Below are 15316 nucleotides of genomic sequence, written 5' to 3' on the forward strand. Positions count from 1 at the left end.
TAATGTCACCTTTCATGTCAGTTTTTGCACAGAAATTACAGATTAATGGACAAGCATCCAATGGTTTGTACAACACAATAGAAATAGAATTGTAAACTCTTCCTTTTGGCTTTACCAGGTGATGAAGATGAAGAAGAAACTGTTGCTCCTAAACCAGCCCCTGTACTTGAGGAGGATAAACCAGCAACAAAAGAAGCGGTTAAAGAGGGTAAATGTTTCACTTCATCCTTACTATGTGATTCTTTCTTATACAAGAATCTAAATCACACATTGAACTTCTTTTTGGTCTATTAGTTCCTGATGTATTGTATCCAGCTTTTATTTAAAGGGACATAATACCCATATGCTAAATCACTTAAAAGTGAAGCAATATAACTGTAAAAAAGCTGACGAGAAAATATTGCATGAGCATCTCTATGTATAATGAAGATATTTTACCTTAACATTTCTTCACATCACAATAGTAAGTGCTCAGTGAACAGTTATCCTTCAGCTACTGTCCAGCTGCAGGTTGAAAACATGCTTTGCTTTACTGTGATCTCATGAGATTTCACAGTAAACTTCCTTAAACGGAGTAGGGAAATAACAGCTGTTCAAAGTCCCTTTACAATAGGTAAATATCTTCCTTTCTTACATAGAGATGTTCAGGTGATATTTTCTAGTTAGCTTTTTACAGATATGCTACATCACTTTCATGTGCTTCGACATTTGGGTTTCATGTCCCTTTAATGAAACAGCCGTTAAAGGGACAGGTAAGTCTAAATTTAAATTAAACTTTCATGATTCAGATAGAGGGTACTATTTTTTTCCCAATTTACTTCTATTATCAAATTTACCTTTTTCTCTTGGTAACTTAGATAAGCTCAGGATTTTACATGTGATTGTAGCATTTAAGTCACATGTACACCCCTGAGTGTACTTACGCATGCTCTCATGCTAAGTTTCTGCAAAGAGGTACATTTGATAATTAATACAAGTAAATTGGAAGTGTGTGTGTGTTTTGTTTTTTAATTGTGTTTTCTTTCTGAATCATGAAAATTTTTAATTTTAACTTTCATGTCTCTCTAAGGTACCTAAAGTGTAATAAAAAGGCATGAAGAATGTTAAAGGGACAGTAAACCCAACATTTTTATTTCATGATTCAGATAGAGAATACAATTTTAAGCAATATTCCAATTTACTTCTATTATCTAATGTGCCTCATTCTTTAGATATCCTTTGTTGAAGAAATAGCAATGCAGATGGGTGCACCAATCACACAAGGCATCTGTGTGCAGCCACCAATCAGCAGCTACTGAGCCTCTAGATATGCTTTTCAGTATAGGATATCAAGAAAGTGAAGCAAATTAGATAATAGATGTAAATTAGAACGTTTTTTAACATTACATGCTCTTTCTAAATCATGAAAGAAAAAATGTGGGTTTCATGTCCCTTTAATTTTCCATCTCCATCAATATGTTGTAATTTTTATAATGTATGTTCAAATTCTTGTGGTGATCTTTCATGTTGATGCAATAAATGGGACCTTCTCTTTTTTCAGTTGTACTTCATGAACTCACAGATGAAGAAAAACAGCAGATTATTCACACTGAGGAGTTTGCAAGTTTCTTCGACCACAGCACAAGAATTATAGAACGTGCCCTATCTGAACAGATCAATATTTTCTTTGACTATAGTGGCAGAGATTTGGAAGAGAAAGAGGGGTAATGATAGAGAAAAACACAAATGAATTTTCATTTCATTCATATATATTGTAGATTGTTAAACTTTTATGGGGGATTTTTTTTTTTTGCAACAGAGAGATACAAGCAGGGGCAAAGTTGTCTTTTAACAGACAGTTTTTTGATGAACGTTGGTCAAAACATCGTGTTGTCAGCTGCCTGGACTGGTCTTCTCAGGTAAACTGAATTGAAAATATTTGCTTGTGGCTCGCAAATATATTCTACTAAAGGGAATTGCAACTCAAAAATGTTTTGTTTTGTTTTTTTAAAGTTCTCCATTTACTTCTGTTATCAAATGTACTTTTATTCTCTTGGTATCCTTTGTAGAAAAGCTGGCTAGGTAGGCTCAGAAGCGTCCTGTATCTGGAGCAATATAGTGGCAGCAGTTTTCAACAATTTTATACCATGAGTACAAAGTAAAGTTTTTAATAGGTTAGAAAATAGAGCACATTGCTGCCAACTCAGGGTAGGAGTTAGGACATTTCCATCTGAAATATGATTAAAAAAAAAATTAATTGCTAACACCTATTATAAACATGATTAATGCAGTGTTTGCTTGTGAACACTTTTAAATTGTGGTTGGTCTATTTTTTTGTGTGATATTATGAAATGTTAAATTGTAAAAACTGCAATGTAGATATCTTACTCCACACACTGTGCATTGCTATTCTGTAAGTTGGGTACTGTGGTCTATACTTGCACGCTCTCCAATTCTTTCTTATATATAGTATCTCATGTCTGTCCTTTTTATGCCAGTTTCACTTTTTTCCCCTTTCCTGTTGGCAGTATCCGGAATTGCTTGTTGCATCTTATAACAACAATGAAGACGCTCCTCATGAGCCAGATGGTGTTGCTCTTGTATGGAACATGAAATATAAGAAAACTACGCCGGAGTATGTGTTTCACTGCCAGGTATGTAATAAGTGCCCATTCACAAAACCAGACACTTTATGCTAATGCTTTTGGATGCATGGCTTTTTTCCACCCAAAGTACACGTCGGCATAATGATTTCATTTCATCTATTTAAACCACATGTGTTTGCAAACAGATGTTGATTGAGCTCTTCATCAGTTTGCAAAAGAAAAAAAAAAACTTTTTTTGTTGTGGATTTTCTGACATCATTCATAAAGTTCAAATGTGCCAGGGTGCTGCCTGTTTCTACCCTTTCCCCACAACAATATATATATTAATACAAACTCTGTCCAAAAAAAGATTCTCATGCCAGAAAAGTTTTTGGCCATTAAACAAAAAGTACATGACCTGGGGAGATGGAAACAGACTTGTTTAAGTGGAAACACATGCTTTAGAATCTGATTTAAATTTTAAGTTGAAAAAGATTAGTTTAAATGTGTTTTCAAACAAATGAACAATTTCTATTTTCCATAATGTCAAATTTTGCTAAGTTTATTGTGATGGATTAAATGTACCGTGTAATTTGATGCTGTCAGATTACTGTCAGGCCAGAGACTGCAAGACTGATAAATGTTAATTTTGCAGAATATAATATCATTGGGGAAAAGAAAGTTACAATTTGCAGCAGAATTAATTTACCGTGTTCTTTAATTCTGTAACAAATATATATTAATTTTGCCTAGCTAAAAAAAAAAAAAAAAAAAAAAAAAAAAAAAAGATTGCCAGCCAGGTTGCATTATCAAGTAGCCATTTGGCAGTGGTGTAATGCTAATATTATAAAATTTTCTTTCTTTCATGTAATTAGCAAGAGTCCATGAGCTAGTGACGTATGGGATATACATTCCTACCAGGAGGGGCAAAGTTTCCCAAACCTCAAAATGCCTATAAATACACCCCTCACCACACCCACAAATCAGTGTTACAAACTTTGCCTCCTATGGAGGTGGTGAAGTAAGTTTGTGCTAGATTCTACGTTGATATGCGCTCCGCAGCAGGTTGGAGCCCGGTTTTCCTCTCAGCGTGCAGTGAATGTCAGAGGGATGTGAGGAGAGTATTGCCTGTTTGAATTCAATGATCTCCTTCTACGGGGTCTATTTCATAGGTTCTCTGTTATCGGTCGTAGAGATTCATCTCTTACCTCCCTTTTCAGATTGACGATATACTCTTATATATACCATTACCTCTACTGATTCTCGTTTCAGTACTGGTTTGGCTTTCTACTACATGTAGATGAGTGTCCTGGGGTAAGTAAGTCTTATTTTCTGTGACACTCTAAGCTATGGTTGGGCACTTTTGTATAAAGTTCTAAATATATGTATTCAAACATTTATTTGCCTTGACTCAGGATGTTCAACGTTCCTTATTTCAGACAGTCAGTTTCATATTTGGGATAATGCATTTGAATAAATCAATTTTTTTCTTATCTTAAAATTTGACTTTTTTTCCTGTGGGCTGTTAGGCTCGCGGGGGCTAAAAATGCTTCATTTTATTGCGTCATTCTTGGCGCAGACTTTTTTGGCGCAAAAAGTTTTTTCTGTTTCCGGCGTCATACGTGTCGCCGGAAGTTGCATCATGACGTTTTTTTTGCGCAAAAAGTGTCGGCGTTCCAGATGTGGCATCATTTTTGGCGCCAAAAGCATTTAGGCGCCAAATAATGTGGGCGTCTTTTCTTCTGTTATGTGTGATCAGTCCACGGGTCATCATTACTTCTGGGATATAACTCCTCCCCAACAGGAAATGCAAGAGGATTCACCCAGCAGAGCTGCATATAGCTCTTTTTTGGCGCTAAAAAATATGGGCGTCACTTTTGTCTCCACATTATTTAAGTCTCATTATTTATTGCTTCTGGTTGCTAGAAGCTTGTTCTCTGGCATTTTTTCCCATTCCTGAAACTGTCATTTAAGGAATTTGATCAATTTTGCTTTATATGTTGTTTTTTCTATTACATATTGCAAGATGTCCCAGATTGACACTGAGTCAGAAGATACTTCTGGAAAAACGCTGCCTGGTGCTGGATCTACCAAAGTTAAGTGTATCTGTTGTAAACTTGTGGTATCTGTTCCTCCAGCTGTTGTTTGTAATGAATGTCATGACAAACTTGTTAATGCAGATAATATTTCCTTTAGTAATGTTACATTACCTGTTGTGGTTCCATCAACATCTAATACTCAGAGTGTTCCTGTTAACATAAGAGATTTTGTTTCTAAATCTATTAAGAAGGCTATGTCTGTTATTCCCCCTTCTAGTAAATGTAAAAGGTCTTTTAAAACTTCTCATTTTTCAGATGAATTTTTAAATGAACATCATCATTCTGATTCTGATAGTGGTTCCTCTGGTTCAGAGGATTCTGTCTCAGAGGTTGATGCTGATAAATCTTCATTTCTCCAACATAGGTGTGTCCGGTCCACGGCGTCATCCTTACTTGTGGGATATTCTCTTCCCCAACAGGAAATGGCAAAGAGCCCAGCAAAGCTGGTCACATGATCCCTCCTAGGCTCCGCCTTCCCCAGTCATTCTCTTTGCCGTTGTACAGGCAACATCTCCACGGAGATGACTTAGAGTTTTTTAGTGTTTAACTGTAGTTTTTATTATTCAATCAAGAGTTTGTTATTTTAAAATAGTGCTGGTATGTACTATTTACTCTGAAACAGAAAAGAGATGAAGATTTCTGTTTGTAAGAGGAAAATGATTTTAGCAACCGTTACTAAAATCGATGGCTGTTTCCACACAGGACTGTTGAGAGGAATTAACTTCAGTTGGGGGAACAGTGAGCAGACTTTTGCTGCTTGAGGTATGACACATTCTAACAAGACGATGTAATGCTGGAAGCTGTCATTTTCCCTATGGGATCCGGTAAGCCATTTTTATTACAGAAAGAAAAAAAGGGCTTCACAAGGGCTTTTTAAGACTGTAGACATTTTCTGGGCTAAATCGATTTATATATAAACATATTTTATACTCCATAGCCTTGAGGAATTATTTTAATCTTGGGAATTATGTAAAATAACCGGCAGGCACTGTATTGGACACCTTATTCTCTAGGGGCTTTCCCTAATCATAGGCAGAGTCTCATTTTCGCGCCTCTATTGCGCACTTGTTTTTGAGAAGCATGACATGCAGATGCATGTGTGAGGAGCTCTGATACATAGAAAAGACTTTCTGAAGGCGTCATTTGGTATCGTATTCCCCTTTGGGCTTGGTTGGGTCTCAGCAAAGCAGATACCAGGGACTGTAAAGGGGTTAAATATAAAAACGGCTCCGGTTCCGTTATTTTAAGGGTTAAAGCTTCCAAATTTGGTGTGCAATACTTTTAAGGCTTTAAGACACTGTGGTGAAATTTTGGTGAATTTTGAACAATTCCTTCATACTTTTTCGCAATTGCAGTAATAAAGTGTGTTCAGTTTAAAATTTAAAGTGACAGTAACGGTTTATTTTAAAACGTTTTTTGTACTTTATCAAGTTTTTGCCTGTTTAACATGTCTGAACTACCAGATAGACTGTGTTCTGAATGTGGGGAAGCCAAGGTTCCTTCTCATTTAAATAGATGTGATTTATGTGACACAAAATTTAGAGAAAATGATGCCCAAGATGATTCCTCAAGTGAGGGGAGTAAGCATGGTACTGCATCATCCCCTCCTTCGTCTACACCAGTCTTGCCCACACAGGAGGCCCCTAGTACATCTAGCGCGCCAATACTCCTTACTATGCAACAATTAACGGCTGTAATGGATAATTCTATCAAAAACATTTTAGCCAAAATGCCCACTTATCAGCGAAAGCGCGACTGCTCTGTTTTAGAAAATACTGAAGAGCATGAGGACGCTGATGATATTGGTTCTGAAGGGCCCCTACACCAGTCTGAGGGGGCCAGGGAGGTTTTGTCTGAGGGAGAAATTTCAGATTCAGGGAAAATTTCTCAACAAGCTGAACCTGATGTGATTACATTTAAATTTAAATTGGAACATCTCCGCGCTCTGCTTAAGGAGGTGTTATCCACTCTGGATGATTGTGAGAATTTGGTCATTCCAGAGAAACTATGTAAAATGGACAAGTTCCTAGAGGTCCCGGGGCCCCCCGAAGCTTTTCCTATACCCAAGCGGGTGGCGGACATTGTAAATAAAGAATGGGAAAGGCCCGGTATACCTTTCGTCCCTCCCCCCATATTTAAAAAATTGTTTCCTATGGTCGACCCCAGAAAGGACTTATGGCAGACAGTCCCCAAGGTCGAGGGGGCGGTTTCTACTCTAAACAAACGCACCACTATACCCATAGAAGATAGTTGTGCTTTCAAAGATCCTATGGATAAAAAATTAGAAGGTTTGCTTAAAAAGATGTTTGTTCAGCAAGGTTACCTTCTACAACCAATTTCATGCATTGTTCCTGTCACTACAGCAGCGTGTTTCTGGTTCGATGAGCTAGAAAAGGCGCTCAATAATAATTCTTCTTCTTATGAGGAGATTATGGACAGAATTCATGCTCTCAAATTGGCTAATTCTTTCACCCTAGACGCCACTTTGCAATTGGCTAGGTTAGCGGCGAAAAATTCTGGTTTTGCTATTGTGGCGCGCAGAGCGCTTTGGTTAAAATCTTGGTCAGCGGATGCGTCTTCCAAGAACAAATTGCTTAACATTCCTTTCAAGGGGAAAACGCTGTTTGGCCCTGACTTGAAAGAGATTATCTCTGATATCACTGGGGGCAAGTGCCACGCCCTTCCTCAGGATAGGTCTTTCAAGGCCAAAAATAAACCTAATTTTCGTCCCTTTCGCAGAAACGGACCAGCCCCAAGTGCTACGTCCTCTAAGCAAGAGGGTAATTCTTCTCAAGCCAAGCCAGCCTGGAGACCAATGCAAGGCTGGAACAAAGGAAAGCAGGCCAAGAAACCTGCCACTGCTACCAAGACAGCATGAGATGTTGGCCCCCGATCCGGGACCGGATCTGGTGGGGGGCAGACTCTCTCTATTCGCTCAGGCTTGGGCAAGAGATGTTCTGGATCCTTGGGCACTAGAAATAGTCTCCCAAGGTTATCTTCTGGAATTCAAGGGGCTTCCCCCAAGGGGGAGGTTCCACAGGTCTCAATTGTCTTCAGACCACATAAAAAGACAGGCATTCTTACATTGTGTAGAAGACCTGTTAAAAATGGGAGTGATTCATCCTGTTCCTTTAGGAGAACAAGGGATGGGGTTCTACTCCAATCTGTTCGTAGTTCCCAAAAAAGAGGGAACATTCAGACCAATCTTAGATCTCAAGATCCTAAACAAGTTTCTCAAGGTTCCATCGTTCAAAATGGAAACCATTCGAACAATTCTTCCTTCCATCCAGGAAGGTCAATTCATGACCACGGTGGATTTAAAGGATGCGTATCTACATATTCCTATCCACAAGGAACAACATCGGTTCCTAAGGTTCGCATTCCTGGACAAGCATTACCAGTTTGTGGCACTTCCGTTCGGATTAGCCACTGCTCCAAGGATTTTCACAAAGGTACTAGGGTCCCTTCTAGCGGTGCTAAGACCAAGGGGCATTGCAGTAGTACCTTACTTGGACGACATTCTGATTCAAGCGTCGTCCCTTTCTCAAGGTGAACGTAGAAAAAAGTTCTCTATCTCCGTCAACAAGGGTTCCCTTCTTGGGAACAATAATAGACTCCTTAGAAATGAGGATTTTTCTGACAGAGGCCAGAAAATCAAAACTTCTAAACTCTTGTCAAATACTTCATTCTGTTCCTCTTCCTTCCATAGCGCAGTGCATGGAAGTAATAGGTTTGATGGTAGCGGCAATGGACATAGTTCCTTTTGCGCAAATTCATCTAAGACCATTACAACTGTGCATGCTCAGTCAGTGGAATGGGGACTATACAGACTTGTCTCCGACGATACAAGTAGATCAGAGGACCAGAGATTCACTCCGTTGGTGGCTGTCCCTGGACAACCTGTCACAGGGGATGAGCTTCCGCAGACCAGAGTGGGTCATTGTCACGACCGACGCCAGTCTGGTGGGCTGGGGCGCGGTCTGGGGACCCCTGAAAGCTCAGGGTCTTTGGTCTCGGGAAGAATCTCTTCTCCCGATAAATATTCTGGAACTGAGAGCGATATTCAATGCTCTCAAGGCTTGGCCTCAGCTAGCAAAGGCCAAGTTCATACGGTTTCAATCAGACAACATGACGACTGTTGCGTACATCAACCATCAGGGGGGAACAAGGAGTTCCCGGGCGATGGAAGAAGTGACCAAAATCATTCAATGGGCGGAGACTCACTCCTGCCACTTGTCTGCAATCCACATCCCAGGAGTGGAAAATTGGGAAGCGGATTTTCTGAGTCGTCAGACATTTCATCCGGGGGAGTGGGAACTCCATCCGGAAATCTTTGCCCAAATTACTCAATTGTGGGGCATTCCAGACATGGATCTGATGGCCTCTCGTCAGAACTTCAAGGTTCCTTGCTATGGGTCCAGATCCAGGGATCCCAAGGCGACTCTAGTAGATGCACTAGTAGCACCTTGGACCTTCAAACTAGCTTATGTATTCCCGCCGTTTCCTCTCATCCCCAGGCTGGTAGCCAGGATCAATCAGGAGAGGGCATCGGTGATCTTGATAGCTCCTGCGTGGCCACGCAGGACTTGGTATGCAGACCTGGTGAATATGTCATCGGCTCCACCATGGAAGCTACCTTTGAGACGAGACCTTCTTGTTCAAGGTCCGTTCGAACATCCGAATCTGGTCTCACTCCAGCTGACTGCTTGGAGATTGAACGCTTGATCTTATCAAAGCGAGGGTTCTCAGATTCTGTCATTGATACTCTTGTTCAGGCCAGAAAGCCTGTAACTAGAAAAATTTACCACAAAATATGGAAAAAATATATCTGTTGGTGTGAATACAAAGGATTCCCTTGGGACAAGGTAAAAATTCCTAAGATTCTATCCTTTCTTCAAGAAGGTTTGGAGAAAGGATTATCTGCAAGTTCCTTGAAGGGACAGATTTCTGCCTTGTCTGTGTTACTTCACAAAAAGCTGGCAGCTGTGCCAGATGTTCAAGCCTTTGTTCAGGCTCTGGTTAGAATCAAGCCTGTTTACAAACCTTTGACTCCTCCTTGGAGTCTCAATTTAGTTCTTTCAGTTCTTCAGGGGGTTCCGTTTGAACCCTTACATTCCGTTGATATTAAGTTATTATCTTGGAAAGTTTTGTTTTTGGTTGCAATTTCTTCTGCTAGAAGAGTTTCAGAATTATCTGCTCTGCAGTGTTCTCCTCCTTATCTGGTGTTCCATGCAGATAAGGTGGTTTTACGTACTAAACCTGGTTTTCTTCCGAAAGTTGTTTCTAACAAAAACATTAACCAGGAGATAGTCGTGCCTTCTTTGTGTCCGAATCCAGTTTCAAAGAAGGAACGTTTGTTGCACAATTTGGATGTTGTTCGTGCTCTAAAATTCTATTTAGATGCTACAAAGGATTTTAGACAAACATCTTCCTTGTTTGTTGTTTATTCTGGTAAAAGGAGAGGTCAAAAAGCAACTTCTACCTCTCTCTCTTTTTGGATTAAAAGCATCATCAGATTGGCTTATGAGACTGCCGGACGGCAGCCTCCTGAAAGAATCACAGCTCATTCCACTAGGGCTGTGGCTTCCACATGGGCCTTCAAGAACGAGGCTTCTGTTGATCAGATATGTAAGGCAGCGACTTGGTCTTCACTGCACACTTTTACTAAATTTTACAAGTTTGATACTTTTGCTTCTTCTGAGGCTATTTTTGGGAGAAAGGTTTTGCAAGCCGTGGTGCCTTCCATCTAGGTGACCTGATTTGCTCCCTCCCTTCATCCGTGTCCTAAAGCTTTGGTATTGGTTCCCACAAGTAAGGATGACGCCGTGGACCGGACACACCTATGTTGGAGAAAACAGAATTTATGTTTACCTGATAAATTACTTTCTCCAACGGTGTGTCCGGTCCACGGCCCGCCCTGGTTTTTTAATCAGGTCTGATAATTTATTTTCTTTAACTACAGTCACCACGGTATCATATGGTTTCTCCTATGCAAATATTCCTCCTTTACGTCGGTCGAATGACTGGGGAAGGCGGAGCCTAGGAGGGATCATGTGACCAGCTTTGCTGGGCTCTTTGCCATTTCCTGTTGGGGAAGAGAATATCCCACAAGTAAGGATGACGCCGTGGACCGGACACACCGTTGGAGAAAGTAATTTATCAGGTAAACATAAATTCTGTTATTTATTCAAAATGGAATTTATTCGTTCTTTACTTAAAGAGGTCTTAATTGCATTAGAAATAGGGGATTCTGGTCCTCTTGATACTAAATCTAAACGTTTAAATAAGGTTTTTAAATCTCCTGTAGTTATTCCAGAAGTTTTTCCTGTCCCTGATGCTATTTCTGAAGTAATCTCCAGGGAATGGAATAATTTGGGTAATTCATTTACTCCTTCTAAACGTTTAAAGCAATTATATCCTGTGCCATCTGACAGATTAGAATTTTGGGACAAAATCCCTAAGGTTGATGGGGCTGTCTCTACTCTTGCTAAACGTACTACTATTCCTACGGCAGATAGTACTTCCTTTAAGAATCCTTTAGATAGGAAGATTGAATCTTTTCTAAGAAAAGCTTACTTATGTTCAGGTAATCTTCTTAGACCTGCTATATCTTTAGCGGATGTGGCTGCAGCTTCAACTTTTTGGTTAGAAGCTTTAGCGCAACAAGTAACAGATCATAACTCTCATAGCATTGTTAATCTTCTTCAACATGCTAATAACTTTATTTGTGATGCCATCTTTGATATCATTAGAGTTGATATCAGTTATATGTCTCTAGCTATTTTAGCTAGAAGAGCTTTATGGCTTAAAACTTGGAATGCTGATATGTCTTCTAAGTCAACTTTGCTTTCCCTTTCTTTCCAGGGTAATAAATTATTTGGTTCTCAGTTGGATTCTATTATCTCAACTGTTACTGGAGGGAAAGGAACTTTTTTACCACAGGATAAAAAATCTAAAGGTAAATTTAGGTCTAATAATCGTTTTCGTTCCTTTCGTCACAATAAGGAACAAAAGCCTGATCCTTCGCCCTCAGGAGCGGTATCAGTTTGGAAACCATCTCCAGTCTGGAATAAGTCAAAGCCTTTTAGAAAACCAAAACCAGCTCCCAAGTCCACATGAAGGTGCGGCCCTCATTCCAGCTCATCTGGTAGGGGGCAGATTACGTTTTTTCAAACAAATTTGAATCAATTCAATTCACAATCTTTGGATTCAAAACATTGTTTCAGAAGGGTACAGAATTGGCTTCAAGATAAGTACTCCTGCAAAGAGATTTTTTCTTTCCCAGTAAATCCAGCAAAGGCTCAAGCATTTCTGAAATGTGTTTCAGATCTAGAGTTGGCTGGAGTAATTATGCCAGTTCCAGTTCTGAATCAGGGGCTGGGGTTTTATTCAAATTTCTTTATTGTACCAAAGAAGGAGAATTCCTTCAGACCAGTTATGGATCTAAAAATGTTGAATCGTTATGTAAGGATACCAACATTCAAAATGGTAACTATAAGGACTATTCTGCCTTTTGTTCAGCAAGGGCATTATATGTCCACAATAGATTTACAGGATGCATATCTGCATATTCCGATTCATCCAGATCACTATCAGTTTCTGAGATTCTCTTTCCTAGACAAGCATTACCAGTTTGTGGCTCTGCCGTTTGGCCTAGCAACAGCTCAAAGGATTTTTACAAAGGTTCTCGGTGCCCTTCTGTCTGTAATCAGAGAACAGGGTATTGTGGTATTTCCTTATTTGGACGATATCTTGGTACTTGCTCAGTCTTCACATTTAGCAGAATCTCATACGAATCGACTTGTGTTGTTTCTTCAAGATCATGGTTGGAGGATCAATTTACCGAAAAGTTCATTGATTCCTCAAACAAGGGTTACCTTTTTAGGTTTCCAGATAGATTCAGTGTCCATGACTCTGTCTCTGACAGACAAGAGACGTCTAAAATTGATCTCAGCTTGTCGAAACCTTCAATCACAATCATTCCCTTCGGTAGCCTTATGCATGGAAATTCTAGGTCTTATGACTGCTGCATCGGATGCGATCCCCTTTGCTCGTTTTCACATGCGACCTCTTCAGCTCTGTATGCTGAACCAGTGGTGCAGGGATTACACAAAGATATCTCAATATCTTTAAAACCGATTGTACGACACTCTCTGACATGGTGGACAGATCACCATCGTTTAGTTCAGGGGGCTTCTTTTGTTCTTCCGACCTGGACTGTAATTTCAACAGATGCAAGTCTGACAGGTTGGGGAGCTGTTTGGGGGTCTCTGACAGCACAAGGGGTTTGGGAATCTCAGGAGGTGAGATTACCAATCAATATTTTGGAACTCCGTGCAATTTTCAGAGCTCTTCAGTCTTGGCCTCTTCTAAAGAGAGAATCGTTCATTTGTTTTCAGACAGACAATGTCACAACTGTGGCATACATTAATCATCAAGGAGGGACTCACAGTCCTCTGGCCATGAAAGAAGTATCTCGAATTCTGGTATGGGCGGAATCCAGTTCCTGTCTAGTTTCTGCGGTTCATATCCCAGGTATAGACAATTGGGAAGCGGATTATCTCAGTCGCCAAACGTTGCATCCGGGCGAATGGTCTCTTCACCCAGAGGTATTTCTTCAGATTGTTCAAATATGGGGACTTCCAGAAATAGATCTGATGGCCTCTCATCTAAACAAGAAACTTCCCAGGTATCTGTCCAGATCCAGGGATCCTCAAGCGGAAGCAGTGGATGCATTGTCACTTCCTTGGAAGTATCATCCTGCCTATATCTTTCCGCCTCTAGTTCTTCTTCCAAGAGTAATCTCCAAGATTCTGAAGGAATGCTCATTCTGCTGGTAGCTCCAGCATGGCCTCACAGGTTTTGGTATGCGGATCTTGTCCGGATGGCCTCTTGCCAACCATGGACTCTTCCGTTAAGACCAGACCTTCTGTCGCAAGGTCCTTTTTTCCATCAGGATCTCAAATCCTTAAATTTAAAGGTATGGAGATTGAACCCTTGATTCTTAGTCAAAAAGGTTTCTCTGACTCTGTGATTAATACTATGTTACAGGCTCGTAAATCCGTATCTAGGGAGATATATTATAGAGTCTGGAAGACTTATATTTCTTGGTGTCTTTCTCATCATTTTTCCTGGCATTCTTTTAGAATTCCGAGAATTTTACAGTTTCTTCAGGATGGTTTGGATAAAGGTTTGTCTGCAAGTTCCTTGAAAGGACAAATCTCTGCTCTTTCTGTTCTTTTTCACAGAAAGATTGCTAATCTTCCTGATATTCATTGTTTTGTACAAGCTTTGGTTCGTATAAAACCTGTCATTAAGTCAATTTCTCCTCCTTGGAGTTTGAATTTGGTTCTGGGGGCTCTTCAAGCTCCTCCGTTTGAACCTATGCATTCATTGGACATTAAATTACTTTCTTGGAAAGTTTTGTTCCTTTTGGCCATCTCTTCTGCCAGAAGAGTTTCTGAATTATCTGCTCTTTCTTGTGAGTCTCCTTTTCTGATTTTTCATCAGGATAAGGCGGTGTTGCGAACTTCTTTTAAATTTTTACCTAAGGTTGTGAATTCTAACAACATTAGTAGAGAAATTGTGGTTCCTTCATTATGTCCTAATCCTAAGAATTCTAAGGAGATATCATTGCATTCTTTGGATGTAGTTAGAGCTTTGAAATATTATGTTGAAGCTACTAAGAATTTCCGGAAGACTTCTAGTCTATTTGTTATCTTTTCCGGTTCTAGGAAAGGTCAGAAGGCTTCTGCCTTTCTTTGGCATCTTGGTTGAAATCTTTAATTCATCATGCTTATGTCGAGTCGGGTAAAACTCCGCCTCAAAGGATTACAGCTCATTCTACTAGGTCAGTTTCTACTTCCTGGGCGTTTAGGAATGAAGCTTCGGTTGATCAGATTTGCAAAGCAGCAACTTGGTCTTCTTTGCATACTTTTACTAAATTCTACCATTTTGATGTGTTTTCTTCTTCTGAAGCAGTTTTTGGTAGAAAAGTACTTCAGGCAGCTGTTTCAGTTTGATTCTTCTGCTTATAATTTCATTTTTTTTCATTATAAGATTTAAACTTTATTTTGGGTGTGGATTATTTTCAGCGGAATTGGCTCTCTTTATTTTATCCCTCCCTCTCTAAGTGACTCTTGCGTGGAAGATCCACATCTTGGGTAGTCATTATCCCATACGTCACTAGCTCATGGACTCTTGCTAATTACATGAAAGAAAACATAATTTATGTAAGAACTTACCTGATGAATTCATTTCTTTCATATTAGCAAGAGTCCATGAGGCCCACCCTTTTTGTGGTGGTTATGATGTTTTTTTTGTATAAAGCACAATTATTCCAATTCCTTATTTTTTATGCTTTCGCACTTTTTTCTTATCACCCCACTTCTTGGCTATACGTTAAACTGATTTGTGGGTGTGGTGAGGGGTGTATTTATAGGCATTTTGAGGTTTGGGAAACTTTGCCCCTCCTGGTAGGAATGTATATCCCATATGTCACTAGCTCATGGACTCTTGCTAATATGAAAGAAATGAATTTATCAGGTAAGTTCTTACATAAATTATGTTGTTATTTATTATCCATTCTTTGCCCCAGTCATACCACAGGTGTATGGAGGGACCAGATTATCCCTAGTCCAGAACAAGGGGGGT

At 39.8% G+C, this 15316-nt stretch overlaps 1 protein-coding gene across 1 annotated transcript in view; it reads left to right on the top strand.

The window, feature by feature from the left end:
* Positions 1-15316, top strand: part of DYNC1I2 (dynein cytoplasmic 1 intermediate chain 2) — a gene marked incomplete in the record, with an annotated part of 278955 nt that overhangs the window by 133151 nt on the left and 130488 nt on the right. Inside the window, 4 exon segments of the mRNA XM_053698430.1 lie at positions 119-208; positions 1541-1703; positions 1799-1898; positions 2508-2633. Of these exon segments, the coding sequence (XP_053554405.1) occupies positions 119-208; positions 1541-1703; positions 1799-1898; positions 2508-2633 (479 nt within the window).

Source organism: Bombina bombina, chromosome 1 (genome assembly GCF_027579735.1).
Source record: "Bombina bombina isolate aBomBom1 chromosome 1, aBomBom1.pri, whole genome shotgun sequence".
Classification (NCBI taxonomy): domain Eukaryota; kingdom Metazoa; phylum Chordata; class Amphibia; order Anura; family Bombinatoridae; genus Bombina; species Bombina bombina.